The 16,687-nt window shown below is 38.6% G+C and overlaps 1 protein-coding gene across 1 annotated transcript; it reads left to right on the top strand.

The window, feature by feature from the left end:
- Positions 1-374: 374 nt before the first annotated feature.
- LOC115918927 (arginine/serine-rich protein PNISR-like) lies at positions 375-15,420 on the top strand. The gene is made up of 13 exons (XM_030994838.1): positions 375-425; positions 2,861-3,011; positions 3,965-4,206; positions 5,064-5,127; positions 6,302-6,738; positions 7,017-7,278; positions 8,082-8,281; positions 8,593-8,775; positions 9,149-9,260; positions 10,118-10,174; positions 11,049-11,201; positions 12,346-13,654; positions 14,207-15,420. Exons 2-13 carry the CDS (start codon positions 2,930-2,932, stop codon positions 14,220-14,222), a joined length of 3,117 nt encoding a protein of 1,038 aa, XP_030850698.1. The 5' UTR covers positions 375-425; positions 2,861-2,929; the 3' UTR covers positions 14,223-15,420.
- Positions 15,421-16,687: the final 1,267 nt, after the last annotated feature.

Genomic DNA, 16,687 nt, shown 5'->3' with positions numbered 1-16,687 from the left:
CCTCCTCCTCCTTCCCCTCCTCCTCTTTTTCTTCTGCTCCTTCTTATTTTTCTTCTTCTTTCTTTAGTAAGTTTTTTTTCTTCTTATCTGTCATTGCAAATAATAAGATTTTTACTTATTAATTTTGTACATGTATGTCTGGAAATAAGCTCTCGAGCCTTCGTGGGTTATCCTGTTCAAGCTGACATAATTTTGATCTGTTATTCTTTTATACTGTTGTAACTATGTTGTGGAGGTTTGGCGAATAAAGTCAATCAATCAATCAAGTTAGGGGAAAAACGAAAAGGACACTAAACTTGAAGGGACCACTTGAAGTACTGGTACGCCCTCTCTCGATGTCGGTCCGCAAAGTATTTCAGACATGGCGTTTAGCTCGATCAATGGCGTACATGTGTGATGTTATAGCGCGATGGTGAATTAAATTGGTAAGTGAAGCTTGAAGTTACCTGTGTTTGAAATGATTAAATCATCTAGCAGTTGTTGAATCTTACCAAAAATAGAGCTCTGTATTGGAGTTGCTAGCAATTAGTTACTGTTTTGAAGGAAAAGCATCTAAAATTTCGTAATGAAGTTCGTTGAATGGTTCCATAATTTTCGTGTGCTCGATTGTGACGCTAACAACATCCCATCCCCTCCTCCGAGCTCGGCGGAGTGCGCGCGGGATTCGGCGGAACTCCAATGCACAAGCTGGGCCAGTGACAGTGTGAAGAGGCAGGGAAACAAAACCTAAAATTAGTAAAATGCTCAATTGTGTTTGTAATTGTAATCACCCCTTCCTGCACCAGACAAACATTGCATTGCACACTGGCTTTGGAGTTCGCAAGTAGACTCTTCTTTCTTCTCATACAATTTACAAATCACTTTGAAATCGGTCAAATATTTAGAAAAAATATGAAATTTTGCCCTGTGTACAGAGTTGGCGCTTTTTCAGAAGTCTATCCAAAATTTGACCCATAACTCCGGCGTGGAGATATCGGGATACCCTACTTAAACATACCAAAATTGAAGTAAATATTCATTAAATGTCCAAATAAAGATCATGAATAAAAGTCGTTGGGTCTATGTTTATCACCTGTTTCGTGTCAATTTTATTTTTATTTTTTGGAGTATTTTTGAATAAACGTTGATATTAGTATACACTTTTTCACAGGTTTCACAGCAAACCGCTGCACGAATACAGGCGCGCGCCTGTGTGAAGTTATCTACCGTAATGTCACAGAATTAAAGTATTCATTTTTGATTAATTGGGTTTGAGCTGAACTTGTTTTGATCAGCGTCTAGTTAGTACGCACATGCATTCGTGTTTATAGCTTGTGATCGCGATGTTGCAGAGGTCAGAATTTGGGATTTAAATGGCATCAGTGAAGTTGCGCCAACCTCTAAAAAAATCTCTAGGGTCTAGCTATTACACTGATGTCACACGATCGAAACCATGGCTAAGCAAACCATGGTGTGGAGTGATGGCAATGAATTTGCTTACCTTCCACATGTTCCTGATGATAATTAGTTAAACTTAAGCCAATGGTGCGATTGAAATGCACTAGATTTGTCCTTGCCTAAGATGAGAACTACGAGGTACCGAAATTCCACCATCCCATCTTTCACTCGATCCTTGAATAATAATAATAAATAGAGGCTTAGGAATTATCAGTATGTTGTATGTCATGTATTTCAGCAATAATATAATTATGTGCAATTTTAACTGTCATGATGATTGGCACAGCAGGTTCTTCCATTCATTCATATTTTGATGTTGCATGTATTTTTATCCTTCCTCTCACTCTCTCATCCCTTTTCTCTATCTGAACTTGCTACTTTTCAAATTTCATTTTCTCTTTTTCAGTCCTGGTCTTTCCTCTCTATTTCTATTTCACTCCCATTCCCTCTCTCTCTCTCAGCTCTATGTCTGTCTCTCTCTGTCTCTTTCTCTTTCTCTCTCTTTGCTCTCTCTGCCTCTTCCTCTCTTCTTCCTCTCCACCTCTTTCTTCTCTGATGATGTTTTACAGTACAACATTCTTTAATTATCTGCTATTCTTACTGTGACCAATAATACCTAAGGAATTCCATTGTTTTCATGTGCAATATGTTTATATATATATTATACTGTACTCATAATCACACTTAGCACACTGCCAAGACTCCAATTTTAATACTTTTTAATAGTTTTTAATACTCACTATACCTTCTGAATGGAATTTGTATTGCATTTTATCACAATTTTCCAATGTTACAGTTAATTTAATTGAACTCACGTATCTGTATACACTTTATTTATTTTGATGTAAACATTTATTCATTTTCGTTAGCAATATTTCATATCTTGTATTTTTTAATTTTTTTTTTAAATCCTTTTTGTTTGTTACTACTTTAATGTTTTGATTTAAACATTTATTCATTGTTATATATATTTGTTCTCATTTGCTATATTATCTTTTTATGTATATGTACACATGTTTTTGAATGCTTTTTATATTGATGTAAACTTGCATTTTAGTCCTTGGACTTTTTGACAAGTCATGAATAAAACCTTATTTGAATCTTGAATCTTTTCAATACAAAAACACTGACTTCCTAAGACTAGAGAGTTAGTTTATGTGGTGTACAATTTTTTTTTCTTAAGACGTCAATTTGATACTTACTTTACGATAATGGCTATTAGTTTAGTATACATGTAGTCCCCATTTCAAAATTGTCATGTCTTACATGTACCTGTGTTCTGCAAAACTCGCAATGGCTCGGTCCAAATTTTATTTCAATCTGTTACTGTGGCTGTTGAGTGTTGTGTAACTGCTTACTTGTTACTCATGTAACGTCTTTTTTCTTTCTTTTCTTTCTTCTTCATTATTTCATTACACTTCAGATAAAGCTTTCTTCTAGGTCGTGACATTTTGAGGCAGTAAACTCCCATTCAAAGAAAGCAGGAGTCACGATGTGGCCCGTTAACCAGTGGCAGGGCCCAGGGCCTGGCCAATGGGGCATGCAAGCCCAGCAACATTACCAAGCAAACGCAGGTGAGTATGTTCAGGCATGGGTCTTACTTGTTGCTCTTTGCAGGGCCTTGTCTCGAATAAACTGATGTGATTCATTCAAATCAATAGACCTGTTCACAGTTAGCACATATGTTCCAAATGCCCCTGAATATTCACAGATCTTCAAAACATGAAGAGGTCCAACTTTGTACTTTTTGAAATAATCCCTCCTACAGCGATGCAGGTGCTACATAAATAGCCTTTGTTTCCCCTTTTTAAAGAAAACTTCCATCTGTGTATCATGGAGTGCACTGCTAGTGAATAAATGAATAATGATTACATAACTTTCATTAGCATGTAGCCGGTATTTTTGTCTCCGTGTATTTCACAATTTGTTCTGCAATGACCTTTATCTGCTCATGCTCAGACTGCAACTAAGAACTGGTTTATTGCTGCTTGATTTCAATTGCAAGTTTTGAAGAGATAGTAGGCTGTAAGTTTGCGTTTGATAGGACTAACTAGCGATCTGGATCATTTACAACTTTAAGTCAGGACCCATGTGATTGAAATTTACAAAAATACAAAGGCAAGTTATTCCAAACAAGGGTAATGCATGTTTATGATCTTCCTACATGTATATAGACCTCAGAGGTGCTGCAAGACACGAACTTAGTGTGATATGATAGCAGAGAATTTAGATTTTCCATATTGAGGCAAAAGGCAATTTAAAAAAAAACACTTATAGATATGTGTTGTGTCTACTGCAGATTTTCTCAATTGACATAGACATAGATTGTCCTACCATCTCTAGAAGGACTTACAGTGTTGTCAAAACTTTTCTTGGTGGATCATACACATAATTCAACCTGACCGTGTCACTACGAACATCATGCACACAATTTGTATATATCTTTACTTGAATTGAGAGTTACCAGCGCAGGTAAATATGATTAAAAGTTGGTGATAAATATATTTTTATTTTGAATTCTCATCAGCCGCTACTGACTGGGCATCTCTGGCACAGGAATGGATCAGACAGAAAGAAGTATCGGATACACCACACCAACAAGTACCACCACCACACCCACAAGCAGCACCACCACACCACCAAGCGCCACCACACCTACAAGCGCCACCACACCTACAAGCACCACCACCACCACTGCCCCCTCTACCACCCCAACCCCCTCTTCCACCCTCAGAGGTGGTATTGGAACACCCACCCCTCCCTCCTCAGGTGCGTATTCAAGAGATGTGATGTCATTATACCTGTTCTAAATTCTTGGTTTCATAAAAAGCTTTGAAATGTAATATGAGAAATCTTTGTCAGAGCCTCAACTATAAAGGATTTTTGTAAAGTTCTAAAGATGTTTGGAGATGAATTGCCTGAAATAGGTTCTAGTTTTCTTTCTTGGTAATAACTTTCTCTAGCTTCTCTTCTCTTATGGATGTTAACAGGATATGTCAGTGAGATAAATGAGCTAGACAGATTATTGTGAGCTACACTTGTAGAAATTTATCGTAATTTAGAGTATTGATAATTCTGAATCATGTCTCAGTTAAGTTTTTCGATAAGTACTTAACATGTAGCTTTCATAGATATATATATCACAACTCATTAGTGTTTAGAATTATCTGGCTAGATCCCAAATTTTAGTAGCACAGTCAAACCTGTCTATAGCGACCACCCAAAGGAAACACAACAAGTGGTCTTTGTAGACAGGATCCTTTAGTACATGTTTCAATGAGAAACCCTTTTCAAGGGAAACAAAAAATGTGGTCTTTGTAGACAGGTTCCTTTAGTACATGTTTCAATGAGAAACCATTTTCAAGGGAAACAAAAATGTGGTCTTTCTAGACAGGTGGTCACTAAAGCAGGTTTGACTGTAGAAGTAATGGGACTTTATTGCATTTAGCATAAGGCTAATCTCCCACAAGGTCCTGTCCATTGCACCAATTCAAAAATAATTCATAAAGAGATACAAAATGGAAAAAAACACTAATGATAAATTATGAAAATTGTTGCTGATATCATGAGCTGTACATAGAAGATACAGTTTGAATTAATTTGTTGTGATCTCTTATTCTACCTAGATTCCTCCATCAGCACCAGCCCTACTTCCCCTAGACGATGAGGGCAGCAAACATCGACAAGAAGGTAGGGAACGTTTCATCTTTGTAGCTTAGTGGAAGGTAGAGTTGTGTAAATATGTACCAGGAATAGAAAATGTCAAAGTTTTGACAAATCAGACTTTTTATCCATAGAGGTAGATCCATAGGTCGTACTAATACCTGATCAAGTTAAGTCCTTTCGGTTTCTCATACCTACCCATGTCTTTAAGGTTTCTCATGATGTGCTGGTCCAGTACTCCATATCCAGTCCTGTGTTCTCTGCGCATATCTGGTCTTCTTTTGTCTTTTCGTTCATGGGTTGGTGTCCATTAGGTCATAGAGCTAGTGAATACATCTATGCCTTGATAAGGCTGAGGAATATTGAAACTGTCTTCCATTCATACATGCTAAATCACATGCTAAATCACAGTTTTACATTCAGTGATTTCTCCAACAAGTATGCCTTTTCTGCTATGGACACGTTTCTAAATCTAAAGTGAGTGTAGACTGACGAGACTATGTGTCTTTTCCGTGACCCGACTCGGGGCCAATCGGGTATAATACAACTACAGACGACGCGACCACAGCAAGCACGTGGGGGCAGCATACGCAAAACCGAAGCGTGAGGAGAACTTCGGTCTGTTTCGCGTACGTGACCATGTCAAGATTAAGTCACTGACTATCGTTAATCAAGTCCATTCATTTGCGTGCAGTTGTCCATAAGAGGACGTAGATGGCGTTAAACAGTATTTGCCAAGCTACCCTCCCTTTAATTTTTGAAATACATTTCCTTGAAATCTCTTAAGATGCCATATCGGTTGACTTTGGTTATCATGCTCTTCCACGCCTCTCTATTTCAAGCCTTTGCCAGGGCCAAGCTTTACAAAGAGTTGATATTAATCGCAACTTATTTGCAACTATGTACATAGGATAGGATATTGCAAACTTGTGATTGATTAAAGGACTTGCGGTCTTTCTCTCAAACCATAGTGCGTTACTCTTCTTCTTTCTTCTACTCTGCTGTCCTGTGATCTCTGCTGCTATCGCCAGATTCTACAAACCCCCTTTTTCATATCAAGTGTACCATACATCTTATCTAATCTTATACGTTTTATCTTCACCTTTCCTCTTTGCAACACTTTGTCATTATTCGCTCCATTCTTCCATGTGATGTATACAACTGGTTGCTTTATGTATATATGTACGTTTGTTTGTTTCAGGTGGAGACCGTATGATGCGCCTACTACCCCCTCCACCACCACCCCCACAGGGCATGCCTGAGGGCCAACCCCGCACCTCTGGTGCTCCCTCTACCAGTGTATCTCAACCCATTGCCTGGGACTGGAACCACCAAACACCTAGTACACAGTGGCAGCAGCAACAGCAGCAGCAGCAGCAACAACAGCAGCAGCAGCAGAACTTCCCTCCACCACCCGGCCCGCCCCCTATGGTAGCCCCTCAGAGGTTCGACTATGCCCATGGAGCCGGCAACAGCAGCTCAGTGAAAAGGTTTGAGCGCCATCACGGTATGGATGGGGGAGATGGGGGAGGGGGAGGAGGGGGACTAGCCCCTCCCTTCCACCAGCATCCCCCTCCTATGCCTCCAGAGAGATTTGACTACAATCATGGTGGGCAAAGCAATGATTATCGTCAAGAGGTATGTATATATCCACGCTCTTTTGATATATGTTTTTTGTTTTTTCATTGCTATGCTGATAATTTACCTTGTCAGAGTTTGAAGATACTTAGCCCCAGTAAACTATGACTGAGAATTTAGATTCTATACTAGATCAGTAATGCATGCATTTTAAATCTTCTTTTTCTTTAGTACTCGTTGTGATTTTGGAGAGCTTTTCACCCCAAGATGTCCACGCCAACAATTAAACTCAAATTCAAAGTGACTAATATCTGAAACTTCCTCACTTTCTCTCACAGAATTACCAACAACAGGGGTATGCCCCCAACCAACAGCAGCAACACTGGCACCCCCCTCCACAGCAGGATTTCTACCAGCATGACATGGGGATGGGAGGCAGGGAGCGGCACCCCCAGCCCCAGCAGTACCACAGTGGTGACGGACGGGGTAGGGACGGGGGTAAGGGATACCGTGACTTCAATCGGATGGACTACTCCCATGATCCCCAGTATTCCCACTACCCGCCAGATGTGGAGGAGGAAGAGCCCAACCTAGCTCTTGGTAAGTGTGGGCGAGCAAAAGAGTTAGATGAGGACAAGGGCAATTTGCCCTACATAGTTGCAGTAAATGGAATTCCTTTTAAAGATAAAGTTGAGTTCTGGGCCCCGTCTTACAAAGAGTTGTGATTGATCCAAATCAATTGTGAGTCTTCCAATCATTCGCAATTTCGCAGTCTCCTATCTCCTATATACATGCGATTGCATTGTGAAAGAAACGGTGTGGAATCGATCACAAGAAGTTGATCATGTAGCATATAAGCATTGGTGTGTATTGACAGGTTTTGGAGTCATCAAAATGATAACAAATGTGGCCCAACCTTGGTAAAGTAAAAAGCACTGTACACAGAAAGATGTATATGGGACTACACAAACATGTTGCATAACAAAATTGGCCTCATTTTTAAACTGTTCCTTGTCATATCTAGAATATGAAGGCATTTGAAGAACCATGATGGTTTGAGCACAGTGTTTTGGTACTGAATTTGGATTTTCTGTCTCCAACACTACTGCTCTTTCACTGGAGCCATACAGTAGCTTCAAACTTGACATGTTCATAATCACTTGCTGTTTGGGGTATTAGACGTACAGTGAAACCTGTCTATAAAGACCACCCAAGGGAGACAAGAAAAGTGGTCTTTACAGACAGGTGGTCCTTATGTACAGGTTCCTTAAGGACAATCAGAAACCATTTTCAAGGGAAACAAAAATGTGGTCTTTATAGACAGGTGGTTGCTAAACCAGCTTTGACTGTATAATGAAACGCAGAAATTTCATGCTTTGTGCTCGATGTTATGTATTTGACAGATGAGCAGAAAATCAAGCTGTTGCCTGCCTGGATCAGAGAGGGCCTGGAAAAGATGGACAAAGAGAAAGAGAAGAAGCTGGATAAGGAAAAGAAAGAGAAAGAGAGAAGAGATCGACTAGAGGCCAGTAAGAAGGCTGAGAATGACATCATCAATCAAGCTCGGATTGCTGCTGGTCTTCCGCCAAAGTCCAAGTACGATGTGAGTATATTCCTCCATACTCTTTTCTTTGAATGCAGAGAATCTAACTTTCATTTCCCTCATGATGCTCTCTAACTCTAGAAGATATGAAGCAATTTGTGTTACTATGCCTCCACCACACGTAGTGGTTTCCGAAGGCATTATGTTTTGGGGTCAGTTATTATTCTTCTGAATGTGTAACTTATGAACAAATTGAGGTATCATAGTTAAACTTGGTGAGAGTATGTATCTTTGACATTGTCAGAAACATACAAAACAAAATGCCTTGGACTTCCACTGTAATGTTGTTCTCAATCGTATTCACATTACAGGATAGTGATGAAGAAGGAGGGGGAGGGGATGGGAAAGCCACTGGATTGAAAGGCCAAAGCGCTGAAGGGGAGGAGGAGGAGGAGACCTCTCTGAAGAAGAACCGGTCGTCTCCAGTTCCTGATGAGGAAGAGGAGGAAGACGAGCCACCGTATATGACAGAGGAGGAAAGACAACAGCAGCTGGTGAGGAGGATATTATATATAATATAATAACAATGATGATATTAATAATGATAATAAAAACTTCACCATCTTCTCAATTGTTTACATTACAGTGAAACCTGTCTATAAAGACCACCCAAGGGAGACAAGAAAAGTGGTCTTCATGAGCAGGTCGTCTTTGTAGACAGGTACCTATAGCACATGTTTCAATGAAAAACCATTTTCAAGGGAAACAAAAAATGTGGTCTTTGTAAACAGGTATCTGCAGCACATGTTTCAATGAGAAAACATTTTTAAGGGAAACAAAAAATGTGGTCATTGTAGACAGATGGTCACTACTAAAAGCAGGTTCGACTGTAAATTGATTTCATCTCTTTCTTAACCTTTGACCTAGATGACGAAGATCCGGAAGTGGATGACAGAGGTCCTGCTGGAGGTGACGGGGAAGGAGATCAAACACATCGCCACCGAGGTTCATAGAAAGGCTAAGCTTAGGGCAGCTAAAGGTAGGGAGGGAACCAGATTCCTTTTGTTGGTTCCATGTCGAACGAAAGATACCATGAGGTGTTCATTACGTGTGAGCATTGGGAAAGAAGACAATATGAACAGTTCTGTATATCTTTTTTTAAATTAGAGAGTCAATGATCTTTTATGTAAAAGTTGATTTGATTTATCACAATCTGCTGTAATTTGTCTTCAAAGTAAAATGTGAATAATTGTTTTATTTGTATGTATGCATGTTTCTAATTTTGTAGAAAGATGTCTATTTTCTTTTTCTTCTTGACATTCATTACGACTTTTTCATAATTTGCAATTATTGTTATCTGTCACTGAATTATGAATTAAAAATGCTTTTTTTTTATATATGTTATAAAAGATATTATATATTTCATTCAATGATATTGTGAATTCTTTTTACAAAACCTATTTTTTGTCGTATTTCCCATGAATGATCACAGAAACGGTAATATTGAAATTCATGTATTTGAAAATGTAATTCTATATAGGGCAATGAGAAGGCTTTTGATTTAAAAAAAAATCAGAACAAATAGTATCCATATCTAATACATCTGTGATATACTAAATGTTATTTGGAATTTGTTTAAGTTTTATATAAAGTGCTAAAAGGATCTATTTTTAACAAACTATCTCTTTGAATGCCAATTTTGTGAAAGCTTCAATCATATTTCTTGATTATTCATACTTGTATGTCAAGCGGAAGGTCAACTCTGCTTAACTGTATCTGGCGGACACATCTTGTTTACTGTCAGTGGCCACTTATTTTCCATAACCCGAGTTTCTCCTTCGTTTGTAGCTTTCTAACGATCTCACGTTCACCCGTGTGGCGTGTATTATTTTTTAGCACCAGCTCGTCAGCTCTCTAATTCTACCGCATTGGCTTCCATAACTGGGCTTTCTGGTAAGTACTCAATAGAGAAGGAGATAGACAGACTAGCTGTCAGGGATTGGTGTTACACTGTTCAGATTCGTTCAGATATGATGCATTAAACTGTCGCAAGAAATCGCCACTTTAAAGATACCATGTCCCTTTTGCAGCCAACATCAAATTCTGTAGAATTTTGCAGGAATTATGAATATGTCATGTATCCGTATGTCCAATCTGTGTAATGTAAACATTAGCAGTGTCCTAATATTCAAATTATGCAAGGAAACCCGTTTACTTGCTAGACTTCACTGTCAGACACTATTGAGTGACTGACTGGCTTTTTTCATCTTTGGTTAGAACATACATAAAATGAGCTGTAACTGAACTTCACCATCCAGAAATGAATTAAGAAAGGATCTGAATTCCAGAGAGACATATACATGTACCTTATAACTAAATTCATGGACCATATATTTTGTTATTCTTACAAAGCACATTGCAATGCTGAATCATGTTCACATTAGTCCAGCCTTATGCTATTGGGATGTCTTATACAAGCTTGGTAGGTCTGAATCTCCCCTTATCAAAAAAGTTGCATTAGAATGTGGTAAATCCCCCTTAGGCGTAAAAAAAAAAAAAGATGTTGTATTGCCCTTTGCAAAAAATCTTGAAATCTATGGTTGGCTTTTAAAAAAAAGAGAGAATTTTCTTTAAAAAGAATAACAAAATATGTATTCAAGCAAAAAACTTGAAAATGTCAGCCCAAAGAGGGAGAATATTTTTTTTTTTGACCAACCGGCCTGTGTTTTGGCTCCTAAAGGGCAATACAACGTCTTTTTTTTAAAGGCCTTATGAATAGGGTGAAGGAGCCTTTATCTAACTGCAAGTGAATGGTAATTTTTTATAGGTCTGACATCATACGCTTCGGACAGTGACGAGGATAGGAGTGACGATGAGAGGGGGAAGAGGGAGGAGTCAGAGAGTGAGGACAGCGATCAGGAGCTCAAGAGGAGTATCCAGTCCAAGAAGGATTCATGGAGACGCAAGAAACATGAAAACAGTAAGTAACCCCTTGGTTCACGGTACTACGACACCAGGGGGTGTTTCACAAAGATCCTAAGTCAAACTTAACTCTAAGTTGGACTTAGAAAATTTGGAGAGCCATTTGTAGCCTTAAAATAAAATATATTCAAAAGCGAAAATTCAAGTAATTTAGACTTTTCATAAATTCCACATCAAGAACATGAAATCTCCTTGATAAAAGAAAATATGAATGATTTGACTGAACATTTTATTCCTTTTAAAATAACGTAAACAAAATATTTTCAAAGATGCTAACGGCTTTCCATAATTGTTAAGTCTAACTTAGAGATAAGTTCAACTTAGGATCTTTGTGAAACGCCCCCCTGCTCTAACAACGATATTCTACATGTACCAAGTTTCTAAATTTAACCCTGGACTTGGACCAAGTACAATACCAAAACTTAACCTAAAACATTGTTGCAACCCTCACTGTAATCTTATATCTTTGACAAAGTATTACCAGGAGAAATTCTTGCTTGGAACAATGTCTGGTCACCTAATCCATCCTTTTTTTTTTTAAGAAAAAGTTTTTCTGGTAATAGAGAAAAATGATTATGAGCCATCTTGTTCTATTTCAGAAATGGTTGAGTAGTGGTAATACCCCCTTCACAGTTAAGGCAGCCATTTTAATTTGCACGTAAATATTGCATCATCAATGTTTACAGATGCGCATTTATTGTTGCGTCAATGCCTGCGCTGTGCGCTCACATCATATTTACATGTGCGCCATTATAATTTTGTTAAATTTTTGTTAAATTAAAATGGCGCCCATGTCTGCGCACACGCACAGTTGTAACCGTAAAAGAGTGTATTCATTTATACAAGGATACCAAAGTAGCAGCGTTACCTGAAAAGGAAGTGCTTGCATCTTTCAAGTATGATGAGAAATAATTAACCAAGATACTAAATTCAGATGCCACATGTATGTGAGTAGTCCCATGTAACCATTTCTGTCAATGTTCTGTCCATGCTTTCTAATGAAATTTGGTTCATGGACTTGAGCATAAATCTGCGTGTTAGCTTAATATATCAGTACATATTGTTTATGACCTACTAGAAAATCCATTGAAGTACATTCATTTTACCGATTATTCTATTTTTGGATGTCTTTTCTCTTGTAGTGTTTGCAAGATCGGATGACGAGAGTGATGACGAGAGGGGAGACAGGAAGAGAGAGAAATCCACCTCGGAATCTACCATCCAGAAACCCAGCTTAAAACGACCAGATAGAGATGAGAAAGAGGACAGTCTAGTTGCAAACGGTGGAGAGTTGGATAGTAGAAAAGGAGAAAGAGATGAGAGTAAAAAAGAAGGAGAGAGTGGAGATAAGAAGAAGAGATCTCGAAGGTGGGATCAGAAAGAGAAGGTTGAGATTAAGACTGAATCAGTGAGCTCAAGCTCGGAGGACAGCGATAGCAATAGTAGCAGTAGCAGTGGGGATGAGGAGGATGATGATGAGGGGAGTGAGAGCAGCGAAGAGTCCTCCGATGACGCTAAGGATTCGGGAAGGAGGAAGAAGAGGGAGAGGAGCAGAAGCAGAGAGAGAAAGAGTAAGGACAGGAGGAAAGAGAGTGAGGTAGATGACAGTGATAGGGAAAGGAGAAGGGACAAGGACAGGAAAAAGAAGAAAGATTCAGAAAGGGATCGAGATCGAGATAGGGATAAGGAGAAGGAAAGGGATAGGGAAAGTAAAAGTGATAGGAAGAGACATAGAAGCAGGGAAAGAAGTAAGGAGGATGATAAAAAGGATAAGAGGAAAAGTAAGAAGGACTCGGAAAAGAGCAAAGAAAAAAGTAAGAAAAGGGACAGAAGTAGTCGGGAGAGGGATGAAGAGAGAAGTCGGGAAAGGCGAAACAGTCGAGAGAGGAATAGGGAGAGAAGTTCTGAGAGGGATAGAGAGAGAAAGAAGAGGCGTGATAAGGACGATGATTCCAAACATGACAGAGAAAGAAAACACAGGCGTAGTTCCAGGGAACGGGATGATAAGGACCATGGTAGAAGTAAGCATAGAGATAGGGACCGGTCTAAGAGTTCTGAAAGTGAATACTCGGTCAGTAGCTCCAGGGATAAGCAACGAAGGAAGTCCAGGACTCCCGAGGGTCGCAAATCAAAACGGGACTCGTCAAAGCGTAGTCGATCCAAAGATAGATCTTCCAGTAAACGCCACAAGGAAAAGCGCAAGCGCGATTCATCTGATGAAGAGGCGAGCGACCAATCACATCGTCGAGGCAGCAAGCACAAGAAGTCGTCATCAAGGCGCCGATCGAGGTCATCAGAAGAAGATTCCCAGCGGAGGCGCTCAAGGAAGAAGCGTCATAGAGAGGCAAGTGAGGATTCGTCTGATTCTAGAGCCGACTCGCTTGAGCGGTCTCACGGAAGCAGGTCCGGTAAGGCGTCCAGTCGCAAACGAAGGTCTAGATCAACGTCAAGGTAGCTATAAAATGTCCTTGCCTCTCTAAAATTAATTTTTTTTTTCTTCTCTTTGCAGGCTTCCTCCCCTTATATATCGATTAAACTGTATTTCAATTGAGAGAATAGCAATCTGTTGATTTCATTTGTTGTGTTCAGCCCTGATGACTAGTGCAGCAATACAAAAGTGTGATTTCTTTCGGTGACAAAATTGTCTTTCTGCGATTTCCTATTGTCCAAAAATATTTTAAGGGCATGAAGGAAAAAGCCAGGATACAATTAATTAAAAAGGCAAAACGAATTGAGTGAGAATGAATCTCGCAAAAATTTGTCACAATATTTTGTTCACCAAGTCTATTTGGGTTCCATGTCATTTGTCATTCTAGCTCCTGTACCTGATTTTTACAAATTATATGAAGACATGGTACAGACAATGTTATAATTTAATTACAGGATGAAGGAATACAAAAGCCTGTAGAATGGCTTTCACAGTTGATGCAATGTGTATTCTGACATGGAAAGAGATGTATTATGATTTCTTTCTCCCCTTCTCTTTTATGTGTATCTCTGTAGGTCTCAAAGACGTTGAACGTTGAACCATAGCCATACTATAGACATAGTTGTGCAAGTAAGTAGTACAGAAGTAGTGATATATCATGATGTGGATAAATTGATTTTCTTATAAGAGCAAGGTAAAATAAAAAAGGTAATACATGTCATATTCAAACAGCACTGTGAATCATAGGCTGCAATACAAGAAAGAGAGATAGCAACGTAAACAAAATAAAGAGACTTGTAATCTAGTTTACTAAAGGGGTATACTCTGTGAGGTAGAAGCATCATGGAGTTTAACGATATCTGTATAATTTTTTTGTGACACTCTGAAATGTGTATTTTTAGGGATGTATTTTTGTATCTAATTTGTATTCATTTTGCCACAAGCTAGGAAATATTGTCTGCAGATGTACCCCCTCCCCTTCTTACCCCGATTATCCACTTAAGGACGTTCTGGGGGGGTGTTTCACAAAACTTGTCATCAGTGACAAATGACAGTTTTTGTTACAAGCTACTGAAATCCTTGCTTCTGATTGGTTATCAACAGATTTGTCACTGATTTTTGTTGTTTGTCATTGAAAAAGGCTTTGTGAAACGGGTCCCTGCAGTAGTATCTTTGCGCCCCTTAGTGAAGCAGGGCCAGCAGGTTATGTATTCACCATGCAAAATGCCTGGAGATCCTGAAATTGTGCAACGTAATCAGCTGGCCCTGTGCAGCTATTAAAGGTGCGCATGAACATTATAGCTACATATACTTGTTCCCTCTATACAGCCAATAATGCCCAAGCGGTACCCGTTGGTCCCCCATGGTCCCCTTTTTCTTATGTTAATTGAGAGCTGTCAGTGACCATGCAGGGAGGTCTAACCCCTCCGGCCAAACTAGTGCAGATAGGCTTTACATGTCATTATGACAAGTTACGGATGTACATGTAAGTGATCATTCATATGTGAGAACATGAGGGAAAAGTATTTTTTGTCGTTGGTAAATCGCAATGTCTTCTCATATTTATGCAATTCAGTATTGATGTAGAGCTAAGCATTTCTAAATCATTTTCCAATGTGACATAGGAATGAATTTATCCATCATATGAACCATATAAAGCTCTGTCAATATAAACTTGGACAATTTTTTGATAAAGCCTCTCATGAAAAGGTTGTTATTGATAACTTTATTTATTTTCAATTTTTCCGAGAGTAAATTGTATTGTAGTTGGTAGAGCTGTACTCCATTATTAATGCCTCAAAAAGATTGCTTGCAATGTTAATTGGATGGTCATGTATAAACAATTCAACATCAAGGATCTAAGAATATCATTGCTAACTGTTCGGCATAATTGATGAGCATCAGCAAAAAGTGAATTATTGCAAAATGCATCGTTATTCAATCGAAACACAATCCATCCTCCAAATAAATGAAGAATTCCCTGTTGACATTAACAATGCATTTTGCAACAATGCACCTTTGACGTGGCCCCATATTCAGGTGTACTTGCACATTACATGATCACCTTATGATGACAAATGAGGCATCATTGTAAAGGGGAATAATCATGCTTATCAACAATACCAATTTCAAATATCGTCAGCCGGATGGCAGAAGGGCGTTAGCGCCCGAGCGACTCGAAACTACTTTTCAAATTATTCGCATTAAGAGATTTGTTTTATATTTAAACTGCTTTCTGTCTCGAAAATTGGTTTAAAACATTAAAGACTAGAAGAAATGTTGTAGTAGAACACGGCCACAATTTTTTTCTCAGAAATAAGTCAGTTTTATTAAAGTTTGAGGCGATTTAGTGCTAACGCCCTTCTGCTTAAAGTCTCATTATTGACCTGAAATTTGAGCTAACGCCCTTCTGCCAGCCAGGCGACGATATGATCTATAACGAGAGATATCAATGCTCAAACTTGAACTGCAAAATGTTTTTTTTAAGAAGTTTTTTCTCTTCAGAATGCAGCCCATGGATAATATATTGTTTTCTTTCGTTTTATTCATCTTGGATATATTTATTTATATTGAATTGAATGAGAGATAGAGGAAACTCCCCTGTTTTGATATTGTAATAACTGGCTAGTAAACATGTAATATGAAGTACTATAGTACACCATCATGAGAATTCACTCGTTGTATGCTTATGTGTTCACATTATGAATATGACGGACAAAGAAAGCGGACAAAATATACAGTTCCTCAGGTAGATAAAGGAACATCCCTTCACTGCTATTATGTAAACATGTGTAGAACAGGTGTCACATGCACATTCACCTTTTAACATAATAGTAGTTAAGGGATGTTCCTTTGTTTACCTGAGGAACTGTATATTTTGTCCGCTTTCTGTGTCCGTCATATTCATAGTGTAATCCAGAGGAGTTTTGGCATTTCCACTTGTTACAAGATCAAAAAGGGTAATATCTCACTGAATAGAAAATTGCATTATTGACTGTGTGTATGTATGAATTCATTAATGTAGCAGAATTATTACCAACCAAGAAATGTAATGA

The sequence above is a fragment of the Strongylocentrotus purpuratus genome, unplaced genomic scaffold (assembly GCF_000002235.5).
Source record: "Strongylocentrotus purpuratus isolate Spur 01 unplaced genomic scaffold, Spur_5.0 spur5_scaffold_21, whole genome shotgun sequence".
Classification (NCBI taxonomy): Eukaryota; Metazoa; Echinodermata; class Echinoidea; order Camarodonta; family Strongylocentrotidae; genus Strongylocentrotus; species Strongylocentrotus purpuratus.
This window is presented reverse-complemented; position numbering and strand designations above follow the sequence as displayed.